The sequence below is a fragment of the Anolis sagrei genome, chromosome 2 (genome assembly GCF_037176765.1).
Source record: "Anolis sagrei isolate rAnoSag1 chromosome 2, rAnoSag1.mat, whole genome shotgun sequence".
Taxonomy (NCBI): Eukaryota; Metazoa; Chordata; class Lepidosauria; order Squamata; family Dactyloidae; genus Anolis; species Anolis sagrei.
In genome coordinates, this window is record NC_090022.1 from 183,928,681 (window position 1) to 183,953,286 (window position 24,606).

The 24,606-nt window shown below is 43.7% G+C and overlaps 1 protein-coding gene and 1 long non-coding RNA gene across 3 annotated transcripts in view; one reads left to right on the plus strand and one right to left on the minus strand.

Moving 5' to 3' along the window:
- The window catches only part of SPRYD3 (SPRY domain containing 3), a 51,718-nt gene extending 41,987 nt beyond the window's left edge, over window positions 1-9,731 (minus strand). Inside the window, exons 1-4 of one of the 2 annotated variants that reach the window (XM_060763020.2) lie at window positions 9,651-9,731; window positions 7,374-7,443; window positions 3,305-3,447; window positions 2,045-2,120 (exon numbers count right to left, since the gene is read on the minus strand). In XM_060763020.2, coding sequence (XP_060619003.1) covers window positions 2,045-2,120; window positions 3,305-3,432 — 204 coding nt within the window. In that variant the 5' untranslated portion in view covers window positions 3,433-3,447; window positions 7,374-7,443; window positions 9,651-9,731. Of the gene's footprint in view, window positions 1-2,044; window positions 2,121-3,304; window positions 3,448-7,373; window positions 7,444-9,641 lie in introns of both variants that reach the window. The other variant, XM_060763021.2, reaches the window with a different exon arrangement.
- A 24-nt stretch (window positions 9,732-9,755) lies between these two features.
- Window positions 9,756-10,746, plus strand: LOC132767740 (uncharacterized). The gene is made up of 2 exons (XR_010909277.1): window positions 9,756-9,990; window positions 10,075-10,746. It is a non-coding gene; the product is annotated as an uncharacterized lncRNA (long non-coding RNA).
- Window positions 10,747-24,606: the final 13,860 nt, after the last annotated feature.

Consider the following 24,606-nt stretch of genomic DNA (forward strand, 5'->3'; position numbering starts at 1 on the left):
AGTATGTATAAGAATTTTTAAGCACTGGACATTTAAAATTCAAAGTTATTTAAACAAAATTAATTTTAAAAATAAATGAATAAATAAAAGAAAAATTGTATTAGAACTATAAGTGCAGTGTATTTATTTATTTGTAGTATTTATATTCTGCCCTTTTCACCCTGCAGAGGACTCAGGGCAGATTACAATGTACACATATATGGCAAACATTCAATGCCAAAGACACACAACAGGCTGTTTGGTTGTGCATTTAAGTAATCACATCTTATCTACAAAATGCTGTTGGAAGGAGTCCAGGAGGAGGACCACCTTAAAAGAATGTGGGAGTTGGATTGTAATAAAGTAATACACCCACAAAACTGGAAAGGAATGTGGAATATGCGTATATTAAAAATATGTCAATAAGAATAAAAGAGAATTATTACAAAGTGGTGTGGAGATGGTACCTCACACCAGTCAGATTAAATCAAATTGACAAGAAACATTCTAAGCAGTGCTGGAGGGGCTGTCAAGAAACTGGCACATATATACACATGTGGTGGTCTTGCAAATATGTTCAAAAATTTTGGGAAAAGGTATTTCAAGAAATAAGAAGAATCACCCAAATAGAGATAACAGGAACACCGGAGATAGCACTGCTGTCATTCATTGACAATGTTAAAATACCAAAAGAACTAAAAGAATTAATTGCCAATCTGGTAACAGCAGCAAGATTATTAATAACTAAAAAAATGGAAAGAAGGAGGGGAGTGCCAATTGGAAGAGTGGTATAGGGAGATTTGGGACATCGCAATAAACGATAAACTGACAGGAAACATTAAGGTTAAAAGAGGATTATCAAAAAAAGATGATTTTGGGAAGATTTGGGGGAAATTGATAGAATATGTATATATAGAAGGTAAGGGGACCAAACCTGTAATAGAAACAACTGATTTTTGGAAATAAGTATTGTAATTGGCTGGTCGGGGGTGAAGGGTTAGCACTGGGTGATTGGATGTAATGAAGCAGGAGAATGAAATATTATAGGTATCAAGACATACATGTTCTGTACAATTGTTAATGGGAAGTGATAAGTATAAGAATGTTTAAATACCGAATATGTTAAAGCTACAATAAATAAAAAAATAAAAAAATAAGTAATCACATCTAATTTGCCAAATAGTCACTGTTGAATGTTTTTATGTTGAATGTTTTTATATTGTGAAATGCTATTTTAAATTGTAAGTCGCTTGGAGCAACTTGGTGGAGAGCGACTTATTAAGAAATAAAGTGAAGTGAAGTGAAGATATAGACAGACAGTCAGAGGCTATTTAATTTTCTGGCCGCCAGGGGAGCTGTCACTTTCATCTTCCATCTGAGACACTGATGAAGTACTTCTGCATTCCCTGCATGCTTTTGCTGGAGTGCTTTGCTAGCGTCTTTTTTATGGCCCCATACATTAGTTAAATTAGCCTCCCCACACATAGGTGGTACCTAATTTTCCTACTTGACAGATGCAACTGTCTTTCAGGTTGCAAAGGTCGACAACAAGCTACACAATTGGTCGGAAGCTCACTCGACCCGGGCTGGCTTCGAACTCATGACCTTTTGGTCAGAAGTGATATTAATGCAGCTGACACTCAGACAGCTGCGCCACAGTTCCGGTATACTTTAGATGGGGAAAGTTTTTAACTAAATTAGGTGCTTTTTCATTATTATATCTATAATTATTTTATGTTATCCAGTATAGACAATGATTCTATCTTTGTTGACTTGTTGACATTATTAATACATTTAAAAATCTTCATACTATGATGTATTTTCTCAATGCAGATACTGTTTTAATATGTTTTTCTTGCATATGTTTTTGTTGGTTAATATATTTGGAATTTTGCTTTCTTGAATAAAAGTTATACTAAAAATTGGAAAAAAACACAACCCAACAGCAACTCTATTCAGAAAAAAGGGTGAATTCCTTCCATGATTTGAGAAAGAGAAAAGTATGTTATGCAAGATTTTACAAACAAGCTGGCATTGTGATAAACTGTTGGATGCAAGTAGTTACCTCAAAATAATTGTTGTCTATCGACAGTGGACGAGGAGCAACGTAGCAGCCAACTTCCCCAGAGTTTCCTTGATAACTGAAGAAAAGAGAGGAATCAATCTCCCACAAAACTCAAGTCACACGAATGGACAGTCTTATGCAAAAGAAAGAAGAAGGTGAGAATACAGGCATGGATGTCTGTGGCCATAGGAGACGAATGAGTAGCCAGCAAGTAAATACTACTACTCAAGTCCTAAACACCTGCAATCCTTTTCTGCCATGGATCCTGCTGCCATTTCCTTTTTTCATGACATATTTCTGGTCAGACAGATTAACCTGTCACTGGGTTCTTGTTTACAACAGTTTGACTTTCAGGTTGTGTCTGTGTTTAAAAACAGGCAGGGGGGTACACTGCAATTCAGCCCAAGCTGCAGTTGTGTTTGAAAATTATAGCCAAAAAAAAAAAAGGTTGATGGACTGAAGAACAGCCAGTCACCTCCTTCATCTCAAATCATGGAAACCAGCAACATAATGTATTGTCGAAGGCTTTCATGGCCGGAATCACTGGGTTGTTGTAGGTTTTTTCGGGCTATATGGCCATGTTCTAGAGGCATTCTCTCCTGACATTTCACCTGCATCTATGGCAAGCATCCTAGAGGTAGTGAGGTCTGTTGGGTTTATATATCTGTGGAATGGCCAGGGTGGGACAAAGAACACTTGTCTGTTGGAGCTAGGTGTGAATGTTTCAACTGACCACCTTGATTAGCATTTGATGCCTTGGCAATACCTGGGGCAATCTATTGTTATTGATAAATGCAGGTGAAACATCAGGAGAGAATGCCTCTAGAACATGGCCATATAGCCCGAAAAAACCTACAACACCCAGTGATTCCGGCCATGAAAGCCTTCGACAATAAGCTGGTAAACTGGCTGGGATTTCTGGGAGTTGAAGTCCAAGACACCTGGAGAATCAAAAGTTGGGAACCACTTCAATACATTAAGAGCCCTTCCAGACAGGCCTTATATCCCAGGATCTGATTCCAAGTTTTCTGCTTTAAACTGGATGATATGAGTTCACACTGCCAGATAATCTGGGATAAAAAGAAAACCCAGGATCAGATCCTGGAATATAGGGCCTGTCTAGACGGGCCCTAACAGAGAATTAGTTGTCACATTACTCCTAGGATGGGGAATATCTTGTATAAACAAATAGCACATTTCATTATTTAATTTTAAACTTTTGACTCTCCTGTGTTCGAGAATCTCATTAAAAAGAGTTACCTTAGTCTGTTGCCATCAACAAGGATATGTTTGAACCTCTCTTGGTAACGAACAGCTCGCACCTCTCGGATCTCCCGTATTCTCCTCCGCCAGTTCAGAAATCTGTAGTGCAGGTTTAGATCATCCATGATGGCTATAAAGATCTACCCATGGGAGAAATCCAGGTTTAAAGTAAGTCCGTAACAATGTTTCCGAAGAGAAGCTTTTAATGCAACAGATTTTATTTAATATATTGCAGCAATATTAAACTTGGACATATTAAAGCCAAGTTTAGTTCCTATTTGCATATAAAACTTCCAAGACAGTCACAGATTGTGAAGTAGAAAAGTGAAACAGTAAGAATAGATAAATAATCAGTCTCGGTGTAACGACATTTTCTCAACTCAAATGGTCCGGTCGATAGTAGTTACCTCTTCACTAAGCAATGTTAATGTTTTGTTGAAGGCTTCCATGGCTGGAATCACTGGGTTGATGTGATCACCTCCCAACAAAGGATTCCCCCAGGCAGGAAGCTGCCAAGCTCTGAAGCCGCAAGGCTATTCAATGCTAATCAAGGTGACCAATTGTAACATTCACATTTGCCTCAAACAGACAACAGTTCTTTCCCCCACCCCGGACATTCCACAGATTTATAAACCTCACTTGCCTAGTTTCCAACAAAACCTCTGAGGATGTCTGCCATAGATGTGGGTGAAACGTCAGGAGAGAATGTTTCTGGAACATGGCCATATAGCCCGGAAAATTCCCAGCAACCTAATGTTAATGTTGTTTTATCAAATTAAATCCTAAACATAAACCTAATTAAGTTTTCCATTTTATAACTCAATTTCTTATCTATGTGTACTGTGTTTCTTACCTATGTGTATAATGGATACCAGACTCACTCCTTGCCTAAATCTCATTGTATTAACTTCCATTGTGATTTCACCTTTGAAAGATCTGGGACTATCGCTCCCATCCTCCCTTATCAATGATCCCATCTACATGGGCATATAATCCAGTTTCTGAATTAAATAATCGAGTTCAAAGCAGATAATCTGGATTCAGAAATTGGATTATGTGGGAAAATGAGGCCACAGATACAGGCAAAAGAGGCAGCAGACCAACACCTCGAGACAGCATGTTAGAGAAAGCTATGACAGGTTTATTCAATTGCTCCCTAGTATAGTGTTTTAAAGGTAAAGGTAAAGGTTGTCCCCTGACATTAAGTCCAGTCGTGTCCGACTCTGGGGTGTGGTGCTCATCTCCATTTCTAAGCCAAAGAGCCGGCGTTGTCCATAGACACCTCCAAGGTCATGTGGTAGGCATGACTGCATGGAGCGCCGTTAACTTCCCACCGAAGAGGTACCTATTGATCTACTCACATTTGCATGTTTTCGAACTGCTAGATTGGCAGAAGCTAGGGCTGACAGCGGAAGCTCACGCCGCTCCCCGGAATCGAACCTGCGACCTTTCGGTCAACAAGCTCAGCAGCTCAGCGCTTTAACCCACTGCACCACCGGGGGCTCCAGTATAGTGTTTTACTTCATTAAAAAATACATTACTATTAATCTTTCTGAAAATCTCTGGTTTGGTGAACCCAAAAAGAAATGCTTAAAATACACACTTCCAGTAGCTTAGACGGAAATTCAATTGAAAGACATTAATAGACCAACAGGTTGTAGACTGCTGATTTCAGCCAATGACTGCTAAACCAAGATACGATTATGAAAATATTCTGTCTACTCCAATGTTGGTTCATGACATCTTCTCACCCAGGCAGCCTACACTGGTAATGTCTTAACTTTTTCAGGTCTCTTCCAGTGGTTCTCAACCTGTGGGTCCCCAGATGTTTTGGATTTCAACTCCCAGAAATTCTAACAGCTAGGAAACTGGCTGGGATTTCTGGGAGTTGTAGGCCACAGGTTGAGAACCACTGATCCAGAACTATAACCTAAAGTGTTGTCTGTCCCTTATGTGCTTCACACACATATACAGAGACCTGCTCAGATCTTTGTTCCCTCTTCTCAGAACTCTGTCTAGATCTCTTCTCATTTTGCTTTCACTTCCTTGTTTTTCAACTTAATACACTTCTCCGCAATCCTCCTTTGGCCAACTACACAGCACAGAATAGCCTTTCCCAACTTTGTGACCAATATTTATGATGGACAACTACAGGGGTGCATCTACGCTGTGGAATTAACGCAGTTTTAACCTCACTTTAAGCAACATGGCACAATGTTATGGAATAATGGGAGTTTTAGTCTGGTGAAGCACAAATACTCTTCGGCATGCTATGGAATCCCACCATTCTTCGGATTCCATAGCATTGAGCCATGGCAGGTGAAGTGGGATCACATTGCATTAACTCCTCAGTAGCCCCCGGTGGCACAGTGGGTTAAACCCCTGTGCCGGCAGAATTGAAGACCGACAGGTCGCAGGTTCGAATCCGGGGAGAGGCAGATGAGCTCCCTCTATCAGCTCCAGCTCCTCATGCAGGGACATGAGAGAAGCCTCCCACAAGGATGATAAAAACATCAAAATCATCCAGGCGTCCGCTGGGCAACGTCCTTGCAGACTGCCAATTCTTTCACACCAGAAGTGACTTGCAGTTTCTCAAGTCACTCCTGACACGACAAAAAAAAACACTCCTCAGTGTAGATATATATTGTATACACATACAGTATTGATAATATTATAATGTAATACAATATTATATTGATAACATTATAAAGTAATACATAATAATAATAATAATACAATATAATGATTTTATATTTCATATTAAAAGTACAATATAGTAATATATAATACTTTTTTTGTCATGTCAGGAGCAACTCGAGAAACTGCAAGTCGTTTCTGGTGTGAGAGAATTGGCCGTCTGCAAGGACGTTGCCCAGGGGACGCCTGGATGATATGATGTTTTTATCATCCTTGTGGGAGGCTTCTCTCATGTCCCCGCATGAGGAGCTGGAACTGATAGAGGGAGCTCATCTGCCTCTCCCCGGATTCGAACCTGCGACCTGTCGGTCTTCAGTCCTGCCGGCACAGGGGTTTAACCCACTGCGCCACCGGGGGCTCCATATATAATACTAATATTATGATATGCTAATAATTATATTATTATATGCTAATAATATAATATATTTTATGTAAATTTTATGTATATTGTATTATTATCTAGACCGGGCTGTGGCGCAGCTAGTTAGTAGCCAGCTGCATTAAATCACTACTGACCGAGAAGTCATGAGTTCGAAGCCAGCATGGGTCAGAGTGAGCTCCCGACCATTAATAGCTTGCTGTTGATCTATGCAGCCTGAAAGACAGTTGCATCTGTCAAGTAGGAAATGTAGGTACCGCTTTATGTGTGGAGGCTAATTTAACTAATTTATGACACCATAAAACCTTCCAGCCGCGTATGCAAGAATGAAGACGTACTCCATCAAGGACTCGGTGTCACAAGTGGACAGTGAAATAGCAGCTCCCCCTGTGGCCGGAATCAAACATACCCTCATGAAGCTGGAAAGCTGGAATGTTAAATTGCCTCTATGTCTGTCTATATATGTTGTATATCTACATGGCATTGAATGTTTGCCATGTATATGTGCATTGTAATCTGCCCTGAGTCCCCTGCAGGGTGAGAAAGGAAGAATATAAATACTGTAAATAAATCAATGTACATATAACTTGTAAGCCGCTCTGAGTCCCCTTTGGGGTGAGAAGGGCTGCATATAAATGTCGTAAATAAATACATAAACAGATCAGTGGTTCTCAGCCTGTCGGTCTACAGATGTTCTGGCCTTCAACTTACAGAAATCCCAACAGCTGGGATTTCTGGGAGTTGTAGGCCAAAACACTTGGGGACCCACAGGCTGAGAACCACTAGTGTGGATGCACCCCAACTTTCCAGTGTTTCCATCCAGCATGATCATGTTACCAGAGGATGATGGGAGTTGTAACCAAATATACCTGTGGGATGGCTGACCTATAGAAATACGAAGGTCCAAGTCAATTACGCTGCAGAATATAAAACAAGTACGTAGCAAAACTATGTTTCTATAATGATCTTGATGAAGCCCATTGTACAGACCTGAGCACATCACACTCTCGATCTCAGTCTCCACCGCAGAAGTACTGTGAAATTCAAATGCAAAAGTCACCTTTGGAAAAAAGAGAGGTAAGAACTAAAATGAGGATCCGCATTATACACATCTTCTCTTCTAGACCAATTAATGCAGACATGGGAGCTTCAGGGTGTATCTCTGCACAGTCGAATTAAAGCAGTTTGACACCACTATAACTGCCTTGACTCAATTGTGTAGTTTGGTGAGGCACCAGCTCTCTGTGGCTCCTTCCACACAACCATATAATCTTGATTATCAAAGCAAATAATCCACATTATCTGCTTTGAGTCTACATTTATTTATTTATTTACTATATTTGTATATACCACTCTTCTCAGCCCTCAGGGCGACTCAGAGCGGGTAACAAAGCAAATACAATACTTAAACATGATAAAAAAGTTAAAAACAATTTAAAAGTATAACATTATAACAATCAATAAACATTGTAACATCTCATCTCGTCTCATAGTTAAAATCAAGATCCAGTCTCATCATCCAAATGTTCCATATTTCTATATTAGTTACACTGCCTATTCAAATGCCTGCTCAAACAACCAGGTCTTCACTTTCCTCTGAAATGTGAACAGGGAGGGGGCCGATCTAATTTCTGTGGGAAGGGCATTCCACAGCCGAGGGGCCACCACTGAGAAGGCCCTGTCTCTCGTCCCCGCCAACCGTACTTGTGATGCAGGCGGGACCGAGAGCAGGGCCTCCCCAGATGATTATATGGTGTTGCCATATAATCCACTTCAAAGCAGATAATCTGGATTTTATATGGCAGTATAGAAGGGCCCGAGGCAGAGAAGACCTTGTAAAACTAGGATTCATAGAATCATAGAATCAAAGAGTTGGAAGAGACCTCATGGGCCATCCAGTCCAACCCCCTGCCAAGAAGCAGGAATATTGTATACAAAGCACCCCTGACAGATGGCCATCCAGCCTCTGTTTAAAAGCTTCCAAAGAAGGAGCCTCCACCACTTTCCGGGGCAGAGAGTTCCACTGCTGAACGGCTCTCACAGTCAGGAAGTTCTTCCTTATGTTCAGATGGAATCTCCTTTCTTGTAGTTTGAAGCCATTATTCCACGTCCGAGTCTCCAAGGAAGCAGAAAACAAGCTTGCTCCCTCCTCCCTGTGGCTTCCTCTCACATATTTATACATATCTCCTCTCAGCCTTCTCTTTTTCAGGCTAAACATGCCCAGCTCCTTAAGCCGCTCCTCATAGGGCTTGTTCTCCAGACCCTTGATCATTATCATTTTAGTCGCCCTCTTCTGGGCGCCCTCCTCCTTCCATAGCACTGATCCTTTCAAACTGTATTAATTCTATGGTCGAAGGCTTTCATGGCCGGAATCACTGGGTTGTTGGGAGGGTTTTTTGAGCTTTATGGCCATATTCTAGAGGCCTGACATTTCGCTTGCATCTATGGATGCTTGCCAGGAGAGAATGCCACTAGTACATGGCCATATAGCCTGAAAAAACCTACAACCCTGTATTAATTCTGCTGTGTAAATGCACCCTTGGTCACAGCTCAATGTTTCTTAATGATAGTGATTAAGCACAGAATGCGGGTTGGGTTGAGGAGGAAATACGTGCCTCTGAGAATGTACAGAGTGCACTGAGCATGGTCCAATATTTACAGGCAAGGGGAAGGAGAGCCGTTCAGCAGTGGAACTCTCTGCCCCGGAGTGTGGTGGAGTCTCCTTCTTTGGAAGCTTTTAAACAGAGGCTAGATGGCCATCTGTCTGGGGTGATTTGAATGCAATATTCCTGCTTCTTGGCAGGGGGTTGGACTGGATGGCCCATGAGGTCTCTTCCAACTCTAGGATTCTATGATTCTAAGGAACTGTCTCTGCAGCAATGGGTGCATCTACACTGTAAAATGGATGCAGTTTGGCCCCACTTTCACTGCAATGGCTCAATGCTATGGAATAATGGGATTTGTAGTTTTGGTGAGGCAGAGAAAGGGGGGTGGATGTTGTGGGGGGGAAATCTGCACCTCCCATGATTCCATAGAATTGAGCCATGGGAGTGGAGGTGGAGTCAAACCGCATCTATTCTACAGTGTGGATGCACCCACCCACTCCCCCATCCCAAATGATTACCTCCAATGGCATATAAGCACCCCAAGGACTCAGAAGAGAGCCTTCCAGGCCAACCCATGTGCTCCTGCCCCCAAGCCCCCTTCCCAGAGGCACCCCTCCTTTGCCCTCTCCCAGCCTGGCTCCCTCCTTCCTACCAGCAGTACCTCCACTCAGCTCTGCTGCCGCCCTGCTCACATCCGGGCTCCCCGCCCATTGGCCCCGCCCATTCCCGCGCCTTGGCCCCGCCCATTCCCGCTCCCCAGCTCGTTCGCAAAGCCGCCGCGTCGGCTCCGCGGGCCAATCAAAGGAGGGCCGGGGCGTGGCTTCCTGGTTGCCTAAGCTCGCGAGGGAAGATGAATGGAAGCGGGCGGGGTGGTTCTCACAGCAGTGAATGAGGAAGTGCGCGTGGAAGGCAAAGCGAGTGGCGATTGTGACGTCAGCAAAGGAGGATTTGCATAGCTGTGGGGCACCTTTGCAGTGGAGAAGAGCTCATCACAGAGTCAGGTGACTTTTGTTTTCCACCCTGCTTTGTATGCATACATATGTATATGGGCCTGTCAATTTATGGTGACCTCTTGAACTCCATAGTTTGACACTAGGACCAACGCAGAGCTCCCTGCCTTCAAGCTGATCTGACCTGCAGCAGGGAGTTCCTCAGTTCTTCATTGCCCCGCTTGGGCCAACTGCATGAGGGTGGCCACAACAGCAGCTGCAACTCAGAAGCCGCCTTATTTCTTTGCTTGAACTCCATAGTTTGACACTGAGACCGAATGCAGAACTCCCTGGCTTCAAGCTGATCTGACCTGCAGCAGGGAGTTCCTCAGTTCTTCATTACCCCGCTTGGGCACAACAGCAGCTGCAACTCAGAAGCCGCCTTATTTCTTTGCTTGAACTCCATAGTTTGACACTGAGGCCGAACGCAGAGCTCCCTGCCTTCAAGCTGATCTGACCTGCAGCAGGGAGTTCCTCAGTTCTTCATTACCCCGCTTGGGCACAACAGCAGCTGCAACTCAGAAGCCGCCTTATTTCTTTGCTTGAACTCCATAGTTTGACACTGAGGCCGAACGCAGAGCTCCCTGCCTTCAAGCTGATCTGACCTGCAGCAGGGAGTTCCTCAGTTCTTCATTGCCCCGCTTGGGCCAACTGCATGAGGGTGGCCACAGCAACAGCTGCAACTCAGAAGCCGCCTTATTTCTTTGCTTTTCCCCCTTCCTAACTTTGTAACTAATCCCCCCAATAAAAAGTATCAATTGGTTGTAACTTTTCCCTCTGAATTCCATAGTTTGACACCACTTCAACTTTTATTTAAATTTCGCATCAAAAGTATTGCATAAATGAGTATAAAACTGATTTTAAGAAAATAGAAGGAGCACAAGTGGCTAATAAATATCCTTCGACCAAAAACGGGCAACAGCAACCGCATTGTCTGTAGCCTCCAACAACTCTTACTCTGTACATGAGGCAGGGCATTGCAGACTTCAGCTGCCATGGCTCAATGCTATGGAGTCCTGGGGTTATGGTAGTTTCAGGAGGCACCATGTAGAACTACAGTTCCCCTGAACCCATAGCATTGAACTAAAGTGTCATCAAACTGCATTAATTCTACAGTGTAGACACAACTTTAGGCCACAACAGCAGCTGCAACTCAGAAGCCGCCTTATTTCTTTGCTTGAACTCCATAGTTTGACACTGAGGCCGAACACAGAACTCCCTGCCTTCAAGCTGATCTGACCTGCAGCAGGGAGTTCCTCAGTTCTTCATTGCCCCGCTTGGGCCAACTGCATGAGGGTGGCCACAACAGCAGCTGCAACTCAGGAGCCGCCTTATTTCTTTGCTTGAACTCCATAGTTTGATACTGAGGCCAAACGCAGAACTCCCTGCCTTCAAGCTGATCTGACCTGCAGCAGGGAGTTCCTCAGTTCTTCATTGCCCCGCTTGGGCCAACTGCATGAGGGTGGCCACAACAGCAGCTGCAACTCAGGAGCCGCCTTATTTCTTTGCTTGAACTCCATAGTTTGATACTGAGGCCGAACGCAGAACTCCCTGCCTTCAAGCTGATCTGACCTGCAGCAGGGAGTTCCTCAGTTCTTCATTGCCCCGCTTGGGCCAACTGCATGAGGGTGGCCACAACAGCAGCTGCAACTCAGAAGCTGCCTTATTTCTTTGCTTTTCCCCCTTCTTAACATTGTAACTAATCCCCTCAATAAAAAGTATCAATTGGTTGTAACTTTTCCCTCTGAATTCCATAGTTTGACACCACTTCAACTTTTTTTAAAATTTCGTATCAAAAGTATTGCATAAATGAGTATAAAACTGATTTTAAGAAAATAGAAGGAGCACAAGTGGCTAATAAATATCCTTCGACCAAAAACGGGCAACAGCAACCGCATTGTCTGTAGCCTCCAACAACTCTTACTCTGTACATGAGGCAGGGTATTGCAGACTTCAGCTGCCATGGCTCAATGCTATGGAGTCCTGGGGTCATGGTAGTTTCAGCAGGCACCATGTAGAACTACAGTTCCCCTGAACCCATAGCATTGAACTAAAGTGTCATCAAACTGCATTAATTCTACAGTGTAGACACAACTTTAGGCAAGGAATACTCAAATGCAGTTTCGCCGGTTCCATTATCTGAAATATATATATTATCTGAACATATTTGGAAGGGATGATCACTTGATGGTTTCCCATCCATATCCTAACCAGGGCTGATCCTGCTTAGCTCCCGAGATGCACCACATATTTGTTCTACACCTTGTTTTACATCTTGGCCACTAAGTTGAACAAGAAGTCAGTTTGTGTTGACTCGCATATAAGCCTCATTAAACTCGATGGGACTTGCAACCAGGTAAGTACAAGAGCCTCATTGGCCCCGCCAAGGTGTTTGACATACTGACTCTATTATTAACTACCGTATATCCCACAATCTCAAAGGCAGTTTTGCCAGTTGCATTCTCTGAAAGATTTATTTATTTATTTATTTAAGACATTTATATGCTGCCCTTCTCACCCCAAAGGGGACTCAGAGCAGCTTACAAGATATATTTACATACAATATATTATATTATATTATATTATATGAGTCCCATTTTGGGGGGACAAGGGCAGGGTATAAATATAGGAAATAAAATAAATAAATAAATTATTAGCATAGTACAATATCAGTATTAAATATTACTATACTGTAATATTAGTAGTATTACATGTAATATAAATATATAATTATAATATCATATTATTATTAGTAGTATTATATTGCACTAACCCAGTAAAATCTTCTCAAAAGTCAGGGGTCATCTTATACGCTGGGTGTTGGCTTATAGGGTGAGTGCTGAAACTTCTGAGCTGGACTGAAGAATCTGCTGTCGCCGCCTTGGGGGGGGGGGGCTCAAAAATGGCCATGACCATATGAAAGCAACAAGGGGGGCACTGTACAAGTATGGTAGAAGAAAATCCACTCACTGGGATTAATGGAAAGAAGTGATTTAATATGGTCCCGATGACGAGGTGAGGGGGCACCTCACCAGGAAGGTGTAAGTGAAGGGCAGAGCAAGCTGCAGGCGTCTAGGACACCTGTGGTATGGAAAAAAGAGATAGAGCGGCCAGAAAAATACACCTTTTTCACCCATCTGGCCCATCCTTGTATCCTATTACTGTACCTCCTTCTCTGCCTCTCAGATCTCACTCCTGAGACTGCAGTAAAGCGGCTCAGGCACCCATGTGCAAGATCTGAGAGGTAGAGAAGGAGGTACGGTAATAGTAAAATTACTGGGAGCCCCTGGTGGCGCAGTGGGTTAAACTCCTGTGCCGGCAGGACTGAAGACCGACAGGTCGCAGGTTCAAATTCGGGGAGAGGCAGATGAGCTCCCTCTATCAGCTCCAGCTCCTCATACGGGGACATGAGAAAAGCCTCCTACAAGGATGATAAAAAATATCAAATCATCCGGGTGTTCCCTGGGCAACGTCCTTGCAGACGACCAATTCTCTCACACCAGAAGCAACTTGCAGTTTCTCAAGTTGCTCCTGTCTCTACAAAAAAAAACATATTAAAATCAAATCTGATTTTAAAAAATTATTTGGTGTGCGTTGGAAGAGGGGTAGTCTCATATGGTGAGTATATCCCAAACACTGTATTTTAACTGGAAAAGTTGGGGATCGTTTTATATGCCCAGTCGTCTTATATGCCGGAAAATACGGTATATCAGTATGCATTAATTTTACAATGTTACTCTACCTGTAGTATGTGGGCTCTTCCACACAGCCATATAACCCAGAATATCAAGGCAGAAAATTTTTTCTGGCCGCTCTATCTCAATATCTGCTATGAACTGGGTTGTCTGAGTCCACACTGCCATATATCCCAGTTCAAAGCAGATAATGTGGGATTTTTTCCAGCTGTGTGGAAGGGGCCTATGCCTGAGGGTTAGGCAAGGCTTATCTGCCTGCACTGGAGCTGAAGAGTGTCACACCAGTATAGTTAGTTCAAGCAATGAATTATGCCCATTTTAAAGATGTGAAACCTAGGATGGTAAATACTGCCTTGCCAGCATGTGCTCAACAATTTGTACAGCAAGCATATTTTCCCCCATAGTCAGATGAACAGATCTTAGCTATTTGTCATTATAAATATTATTTGTGTATCACTATATCATGCCTGTATCATTCTCAACTTCCTATCATTTCTCCTTGGGAAATTCTCTCACTTTGTATTTCTGTTCAGAGAAGTAAAAGCAGAAGAAAGATCAATGAAAGCTGCACAGAGATTTGTTGGGAGGGATGCTGAGCATCTCCCAACATTGTGGTTCTCTTTCAACTTAGTAGCAATCACTAGTATTATATGACTTGTTCAGGGCAAACAGTCTCTGGTGAAGACAAAAACATCCACTGTTCCCCTTCCCATTCCGGTTGTACAATCCCCACATCTTGGTTAAGAGAATTCTCAAATAGACAAGCCATGTAAAATCGTTGCAGTAAAAACAAAGAGCCCTGTGTAGACTTGAAAGCCTAAAACTGGGTGTTAGGTCCACTGAATCAATTGCTGAATAGGAAATCAAGACTTTGGGACTAGTAATTGGGAATTTAGGCCAAACCAACTTATTTTTCACAGGCGCTTTTTGTGGAATATAGTTTACAGCCTCTGATGAAAGCAGAGAAGACCCGCTGTGTTTTTGTTCTCTGCCTTCTCCCATATCCAGAAGTAAATAGCATTGGCTCCACGGTGGAGAACCATGTGCCTTGTGCTTTACTGCAGTGTGGCCTGGATGCCAGCTGCTTTGGCATGGAATGACTCTCGAAATTCTGCAGTAGGACAAATAAGAGCACTTGTATCCTGGTCTGCAGTAGCTTTTCAATGCAAACATCAAGCAATGCACCAGGAATCAGTGTTTCCAAAGTACACTTACATTCATATCCCTAAGTGCAGATGGAGAACAAGAGAAGGAAACTGGCTATTGAGGATAAAAGGCAGATGACTTGCTTAATCAGATGACTTTTCACCTGATAGAAAAACTGAAAGTGCATCCACACTATTGAACAAATGCCATTTGACACCACTTTAACTGTCATGGCTCAGTGCTATGGAATCATGGGAGTTGTAGTTTTACAATGTCTTTGGCCATCATCTCACATCATGATGAGCTGGAAATGTCACTGCCTTGGTCCTTTCACTATTGGCTGCTACTTCCCGGCGGATGTCAGGTGGTGCAATACCGGCTAAACAGTGCAATTTCTCCAGTGGTGTAGGGTGCAGACACCCCGTGATAATAGTGAATAGTGAAATAGTGAAAGGACCAAGGCAGTGACATCTCCAGCTCATCCCTTGTTTGGGTATCAGCCAGAACATCAACGACTTAAATTAAGAAATAGTTTTCTAAGATCTACACTCGCTGGAACACCTCAGCAAGCGAGAGTCCAAAAGCGGCAGGCTCAAATCCAGAACCTCAACCAATGGCTGATACCAACTGAGAGACTCCTCCCTGGGCACACAGAAGACTGGGCAACTTGGAAGGCACTGAACAGACTGCGCTCTGGCACCACGAGATGCAGAGCCAACCTTAAAAAATGGGGCTACAAAGTGGAATCCACGACATGCGAGTGTGGAGAAGAGCAAACTACAGACCACCTGCTGCAATGCAACCTGAGCCCTGCTACATGCACAATGGAGGACCTTCTTGAGGCAACACCAGAGGCACTATACTGCCGGCTCCTATGTTTCAGGAACGCCGAAGGGCAAAAGAAGAAAGGAGAAAGTCAGCCAGGATTGCTGCAAGGAGGCTGAGCAAGCAGACCTCGGCCTAGGAACACCTGTGCTGGGAGCTGGGGGCTATAAATCACCAGTAAAGCAAGTGGTCAGTGCTGGCAACAACCATTCTACGTAGTACTTCTGTGCTCCAGTTTCCTTGTTTGCAGCTCCAGCGTCTGCAAAGTGCCTCGCAAAGAGTTTTTGCCAAAGACTCTTGTTTAATGTCTGATATAAGACTTTTTGCTTTGCTCTTGAGATTTACTTTATTCCATGCTGCCATTTGTTATATTAATATCATTTTGCTGAAGTAAAGCTTTGTTTAGTTGCCTTAACCCTTGTTGTAAGGCTGTTTCTGGGGCAAAACAGGACAGTTGTTATCGTAACTTGGCATGTGAGCTTCCCAGGAACACCCCATAATCCCAGATTTTTTTTTATCATGTCAGGAGCAACTTGAGAAACTGCAAGTCACTTCTGGTATGAGAGAATTGGCCATCTGCAAGGATAAAATGAGCAATGATGTTGTTAGACTGCAGCTCCTATCATCCCTCATCATTGATAATACCCAACAGGACTGATGGGAGATGCAGTGCAAAGCACACTTGGAGGGCCACCTGCTTGTCCCCACGTAGGTAAAGTGCTCCCTAGTCATCAGGTGCTTGTGTTTTAATATAGCCTTTCCATTTGCACATACCCACAAGTCCTTGGCACCACTGTTTTCGTTTTGTTTTCATTTCATATTGTCATTTCCAAGTGTGATCAGTTGGTGTGATAGCCAGCATATAATTAGAACATTAAAAAAAACATTGGATTAAGAAAAACTATCAGAGGAGATTACATTCAAGACGTTCAAACTAGGGCAACAAAGTTATTCTTTAACACAACAGTGAATTCAAAGAAGGCTTTAGGCTGTGCTTTGTAAACCATTTCAAACTTGAAATTTCTGCTGTACTTATTCTTATCTTCAGCTCTTGCCTTGTGAATCATCTCTTCCGCTGATGAGGCATCTGTGGGATTTTGTATTCAGTCAACGGAATGTATTGCCTGAAGTAGAGAAACAGTTTATGTTTCCCATACCCTATAAAAGTTTTGCAAGGTGATGATGTTGAGACCTTGCACGCACACACACACACCAACAGTAAAAATCCGCAGAGGGAAAGTGAATAGACGCATTTGCTTCTGGTCCAAAAAGTTGAGCTTTGTTCCTCCATTCCTATGAAAATTCCACTCCTACCTCCACAGAAGTTGAAATTGACACAAAGGGTGCGTCTACAATGTAGAATTAATACAGTTTGACTCCAACTGCCATTGCTCCATGCAAGGAAATCATGGAAGCTGTAGTTGTATCAACTCTATGCCAAAAAGTACCTATGCCTTGCCAAACTATACAAGCCATTATTTCTGTATTTATTTCTTTAGGACATTTCTATCCTGTCCTTCTCACCCCTGAAAAGGGACTCATCATAGCATTGAGCCATTGCAATTGAAACAGTGTCTTGTCGAAGGCTTTCATGGCTGGAATCACTAGGTTCTTGTGGGTTTTTTCGGGCTATCGAGCCATGTTCTAGAGGCATTTCTCCTGACGTTTCGCCTGCATCTATGGCAAGCATCCTCACTACCTCTGAGGATGCTTGCCATAGATGCCGGCGAAAAGTAAGGAGAAATGCCTCTAGAACATGGCTCTATAGCCCGAAAAAACCCACAAGAACCTAGAAACAGTGTCAATTACGGTGGCACAATGGGTCCAACTGCTGAGCTGCTGGACTTGCTGACTGGAAGGTTGGTGATTCAAATCCGCAGGACGGGGTGAGCTTCTGCTGTTAGCCCCAGCTCCTGCCAGCCTAGCAGTTCAAAAACAAGCAAATGTGAGTAAATCAATAGGTGCCACTTTTGTGGGTAACAGTGCTCAATGCAGTCATGCCAGCCACATGATCTAGGAGGTTGTCTAGGGACAGCGCAAGCTCTTCGGCTTAGAAATGGTGATGAGCACCATCTCCCAGAGCCAGAAGGGGAAGCTCATTGGCCTGATAGGTGCATTGTGTCCAAATTTGGTGTCAATTCGTCCAGTGATTTTTGAGTTATGTTAATCCCAAAATGAACATTACATTTTTATTTATATAGACTGCATTAATTCTGCTTCCTGAGTCATCTCCAATCTTACCTCATCAGGAAACTTGGCTGCATGTACAAGCAGGAAGAATTGAACTAAAGACCCATGAGCTCTTAGGCCCCTTCTATACTGCCATATAATCCAGATTACTTAATTAGGCGATCCCTCGTAGTCTGAGGATGTTGGTCCTCCAAGTGTAGTATCCTGGCGGTGGGTCCGAAGGTGACTGTGGAGCCCTATTCTTGATCTGCATCTTCTCCCACAGTGAGGGCATCAATTTCCAGGTGGAAGGCGGTCCCGGTCGTGGTTGGCTTGACATGCCTTCCTCTTGGCACATTTCTCTCTTTTGCCCTCCATTCGTGCCTCTTCAAATTCTGCAGCACTGCTGGTCACAGCTGACCTCCAGCTGGAGCGCTCAAGGGCCAGGGCTTCCCAATTCTCGGTGTCTATGCCAGAGTTTTTAAGGTTGGTTTTGGGCCCATCTTTAAATCTCTTTTCCTGCCCACCAACATTGAGTTCTTGAGTTCGGAGTAGAGCAACTGCTTTGGGAGACGGTGGTTGGGCCTCCGGACAATGTGGCCAGTCCAGCGGAGTTGATGGCGGAGGACCATCGCTTCAATGCTGGTGGTCTTTGCTTCTTACAGCACGCTGACATTTGTCCACTTGTCTTCCCAAGAGATTTGCAGGATTTTTCGGAGGCAGCGCTGGTGGAGTCGTTCCAGGAGTTGCATGTGACGTCTGTAGACTGTCCACGTCTTGCAGGTGTATAACAGGGTTGGGAGGACAATAGCTTTATAAACAAGCACCTTGGTATCCCTATGGGTCCTCGAACACTCTCCGCTTCATTCGGGAAAAATGCTGCACTCGCAGAGCTCAGGCGGTGTTGAAGGGCTTGGGTGTTCATTTTGCACCTTGTCTTTCTTCCTTGGAGTCTGTGCTTGGGGGTGATCTTGATAGCCATTTTAGATTGGATTAGCGTGTGGTCTGTCCAGCAGTCATCAGCACCTGTCATGACTTGTGAGAAGCACGTCACAGCGGTCTCTGGCTCATGTGACGATAATCCAGATTATCAAAGCAGACAATCCACATTATCTGGTTTGGATTATATGAGTCTACACTGCCATATAATCTAGTTCAAAACAGATAATATGGATTTTATATGGCAGTGTAGAAGAGGCCTAAAAATATTTTTGGCTCAGAAATCTGAAACATTGTTAAATTGGGTCCCCTCTGCCCCCAGATGGTTGTCGGCATAAGCATAGAGTCTCTCAAAATACTAAGTCTATTTCATCACCATCTTCCCTCGTTGTTGATGTTATCAATACTCCCAGAGTTTGAAAAACACACTTCCTATAATTTAATTCCATCAATACCCCTAGCAGTATGCCGAAGGGAGTTTTGGGAGTTATAGTACACAGGGAACTTCTCCAGGCTATGTGTGTTCTTTGGCAGATTGAGCAGCCACAGATGTTTTAAAGCAAAAACAAGCATTCAGGACAAGTCTCCAACTGGGCCTGGTCTCTCTCCACCTGCCTCTGCTTCTTTCTAGCATCCCCATTGCATCATGTGTTTCCTCTGTCCTTTCTTCCCCTCCTGCTCCCTACAGCGTCACTGCCATTCCAGGCTCTAAAGCTTTCAGAATGGAGCCCAAGAGTAGGAGGGGGGTAATTCCTGGAAAGTACATCTTGTCTGCCTGCTCCTTCTCTGCCGGTCAGGTCGGGGAGCATTCCTCCAGACTCCCGAGAGCTATATCTCTTCCGTGGCCCAAGGCTGAGGGAGCGAGTGCCAAAAATCAAGCACATAGATTCCTCTGGCATGATGCCGAGGGGAGTGCAGAAAAGGCTTTTGCAGAGGTCTGTTGTAAGGCTATAAAAGGACATATGCACTTAACAGTGTTTCTTTTGAATTTGCTAGTGCCACATGTGACAGAACCAGTGTTTGGTGGGGGTTGCATTTCTCCCCATGCACATTTATTCATCGACAAGCATCGCAGAAGGTTTACCAAAGGCATTCAAGGTCAGGCCCCTAAACATGTTCAAATTGTGCAGAAGGAAGAAACGTGAGCAATGGTGGCTTTTGCCGCTTTGACTACCTTCTGCTGTCAGGTTGCATCTTCAAAGATTCCATGCTACCCAATGGTGCAAGGAAAACACATGAGGATGCCAACTTCTGAAGCCATTCTTAGAGCTGTCCCTTCATTTGAACAGTTTGCAGGCAGAGTTACCTGCTTCTTTCTACAGGACCCACTTCTCAAAAGCACAAGATGGTGCTATTTTGTCGCCCTAGCCAACTAGCAAGCCCATAAGACATACATGTTTCTCTCCTATTGTGCTCCATGCCCTGGTATCCAGCTATAATTGTGAAGCTTGTTTCCAAAAAGAACCAAAGTCATCTGAACAAATTTTACAGGAATCAGGGTGGAAAACTAGAGGATTTTGCTCTAAAATGCAATTGTTCAAGCTCTGTGCTGAAGTGATCTGATATACTACGCAGAAAAATGGGAATTTCAGACAGCGAACAAGTGTCAATTGAACAAAGGATGCCTCCAGCCATGCTACCTCTATGCAAATACCCCCACTGATTGGCCTTGCAGCTGCAAGGCTACTCAATGCAAACCAAGCTTGCTAATTGCAACATTCATGCTTCAAACAGACAAGTGTTATTTCTCCCACTCTGGACATTTCAGATATATATACACTCCACTGAAGTCCCCGGTGACACAGTGGGTTAAACTACTGAGCTGCTCTGTTAGTCCCAGTTTCTACCAACCTAGCAATTAAAAAACATGTAAATATGAGTAGATCAATAGATACAGGTCTGGCGGGAAGGTAACGGTGCTTCATGCAGTCATGCCGGTCACATGCCCTGGAGGCATCTACAGACAACGCCAACTCTTTCGCTTAGAAATTGAGATGAGCATCAACCCCCAGAATCAGACACAACTAGACTTAATGTCAAGGGGAAGCCTTTACCTTAACCTATATACTCCGCTGGCTTAATTTCCAACAGACCTCTGAGGATGCTTACCGCAGATGCAGACCAAACATCAGGAGCAAATGCTACTGGAACATGGCCATACAGCCTGAAAAACTCACAGCAACCCAATGACTCTGGCCATGAAAGCATTTGACAACACATTGATCTGATACATTTTGGTAGTTTTGATCTATACACAATGCTCTACTCCTACCCAACAATATGCTGCCACCAATAACTAATTTTTCATATTTGTTTGTTTGTTTGTTTTTATTTGGTACCTCCACAATTACTAACAAAGAGAATTGCCAATCTTTCTTGAAACATAATGAGGAGATATATTTTCAAGTGGCCAACTTACTTCCATACTGTCAATATTCACCCAAACTAGTGTCTGCAGATTGAAGTGATGCTAAAGTGTGGCACAAGTGTAGCCATACCAGCTTTTTTTTTTTTTTTTTTTTTTTTTGGCGGCAACTTTGGCGTGCCTGCATAACGGCTCAGTCTCTGTACATACTCAGGAGCCCTTTCTCCTTTATTGTGATCCAAGGGTTATTCAATCTCAGTTGCAACAGATGCTCAGGGCTGCCAAGCAGGCACATGAGTTACTCCCCTCGCCAAAAAAGAAACAGAAATGATGGATGTTATGTTCCTTTGGGAAGAACTGGCCAAGGAGAGAAATAGCTGGGGAAGTGGATTACACAGCTGAGGTGGCCTGGAAACTTGAACTATCTGAAGCATTCTGCCTGGATCCAAATGGAATAACTTTTGGAAAGGCCGGGGGGGGGGGGGGGCTTTCCAAGTCCCAAGGAACAACAGAATAAAAGTTTCCTTGATCGGAAACATGTTGGTTTATGGCAGCTTTTTGTTTGTTTATACATTAAACCATTTCAAAAAATTTTTTCCAAAGAATAAAATGAGCCAAAATGAAAGGAAAATAGGAAGAGGTTGCAATTCTGTGCGCACTTCCTTGCGAAAGAGAACTTGGACATGCCTCCGCATAAAAATGCCTAAAAATAAGTTGCTTGCAATCAAATGCAGAGAAATTTCCTCAAGGATCTAATATACAATAGCTTGCTCTCTTTTAATTGCTACCGCTCCCATCTGATAGATACACAAATGGGCAGAATGGAGAAAAAGTGAAGAGAAGAAGAATTGAGGAGTGAGCACTGCCCAAAGAAAGGAAGATGAAATGGCAGGACTTCACCTTCACCCCTGTCTGATTCCACAGCAAGTTGGCTTCAGGAAAGACAAAAGCTGCACATCGCAAGTGCTGAACCTGACTCAGCACATAGAAGATGGCTTTGAAAGGCAGCAGATCACAGGAGCTGTCTTCATAGACCTGTCAGCGGCTTATGATCCTGTGAACCACCTCCTCCTCCTGAGAAAAAATGTATAATATCACAAAGGATTACCATCTCACCCGCCTCATAGGAAGCCTGCTACAAAACAGGAGCTTCTTTGTTGAGTTCCAGGGCCAGAGAAGCAGATGGCGGAAACAGAAGAACGGCCTGCCTCAGGGGAGTGTGCTTGCTCCATCCATGTTCAACATCTACACAAATGACCAGCCACTGCCAGAAGGGACAGAGTTTCATCTATGCTGATGATAGTGCCATTACTGCTCAAGCAGGGAGCTTTGAGATGGTAGAACAGAAGCTCTCCGAAGCTCTAGGTGCCCTTACCGCCTGCTACAGGGAAAACCTGTATCCCTAATCCATCTAAAACAGTGATCCCTAATCCATCTAAAACACAGACATGTGCCTTTCACCTTAAGAACAGACAAGCATCCTGAGCTCTGAGGATTACCTGGGAAGGAATCCCACTGGAGCATTGCAGCACACCCAAATACCTGGGAGTCACCGTGCTCTGACCTACAAGAATATCAAGCAAAAAGTGGGTGCTAGAAACAATATCATACGAAAGCTGACTGGCACAACCTGGGGATCACAACCAGACACAGTGAAGACATCTGCCCTTGCGCTATGCTACTGCTGCTGAGTATGCATGCCCAGTGTGAAACACATCTCACCACACTAAAACAGTAGATGTGGCTCTTAATGAGACATGCCACATTATCACGGGGTGTCTGCGCCCTACACCACTGGAGAAATTACACTGTTTAGCCGGTATTGTACCACCAGACATCCGCCGGGAAATAGCAGCCAATAGTGAAAGGACCAAGGCAGTGACATCTCCAGCTCATCCCCTGTTTGGGTATCAGCCAGCACGTCAACAACTTAAATCTAGAAATAGTTTTCTAAGATCTACAGAGACACTCGCTGGAACACCTCAGCAAGCAAGAGTCCAAAAGTGGCAGGCTCAAACCCAGGCTGATACCAAATGAAAGACTCCCTCCTGGGCACACAGAAGACTGGGTAACTTGGAAGGCGCTGAACAGACTGCGCTCTGGCACCACAAGATGCAGAGCCAACCTTCAGAAATGGGGCCAAAAAGTGGAATCCTCGACATGCGAGTGTGGAGAGGAGCAAACCACTGACCACCTGCTGCAATGCGACCTGAGCCCTGCTACATGCACATTGGAGGACCTTCTTGCGGCAACACCAGAGGCACTCCAAGTGGCCAGATACTGGTCAAAAGACATTTAATCAACTACCAAGCTTGCAAAGTTTTGTGTTTTGTCTGTTCGTTCGTTTGTTTTGTTCTGTTAGAAATGTAATACAATTGTCTGGTTGCCCCTGACATGATAAATAAAAAAAACCTTTAAAACTAAGCCTAAGTCCACACCCTTACCTTTAACAACTGCCTAAATGCAGAAATGAAGTTGGCAAAGCTACCTGACCTTCAGGGATGTAACAGGCAGGTGTTTAAAAATACATTTTCCCCACCGCAGAGAAAGAGATGGGAGCACTGTAAGAAAAGGGAGATAAAGACTTAATTTCAATGTTGTGGTTGAATACTTTATGCTGTCTCTCATCCATCGACGGTCACATGTTGTAAGAGTCAGCAATTTATTCCCACTAACTGGTGCTTAAAACCACCACCAAGCACACCATGCTCAAGGCAAGGCTCTTCTTCCTCCCTCTCCCCCAAAATGTCTTGAGCAGGCAGAATAGGTGAAGTGGTCCTCATCACAACTAATTGTTCAGAAGAAGCCCCGTGTTATTTCAAGTGCAGGCCTCTGCATGACCCTGGAGTTTGAACACAGCAATATCACAGAAGTGGTGTACTCTCCCAAAAGGGCTCCTGTGAAAAATCTAGCCCATTTTGAGTTCCTCTACAACAATGTTTCTCAACTTTCCTAATGCCGCGACCCCTTAATACAGTTCCTCATGTTGTGGTGACCCCCCAACCATAAAATTATTTTCATTGCTACTTCATTACTGTAATTTTGCTACTGTTGTAGCAATGTAAATACCTGATATGCAGGATGTATTTTCATTCACTGATCTAAATTTGGCACAAACACCCGATATGTCCAAATTTGAATACTGGTGGGGTTGTGGGGGGGGGGGGGGGGTTGATTTTGTCATTTAGGAGTTGTAATTGCTGGGATTTATAGTTAACCTACCATCAAAGAGTATTCTGAACTCCACCAGCGATGGAATTGAACCACATTTGGCACACAGGACTCCCATGACCAACAGAAAACACTAGAATGGTGTTTTTGGCTATACAGCCCAAAAAAACCTACAACAACCCACTAGAAGGGTTTGGTGGGCATTGACCTTGAATTTTGGAGTTGTAGTTCACCTACATCCAGAGAGCACTGTGGACTCAAACAATGAGTGGCCAGCATGACTGCATGGAGTGCCATTACTTTCCCACCGGAGTGGTA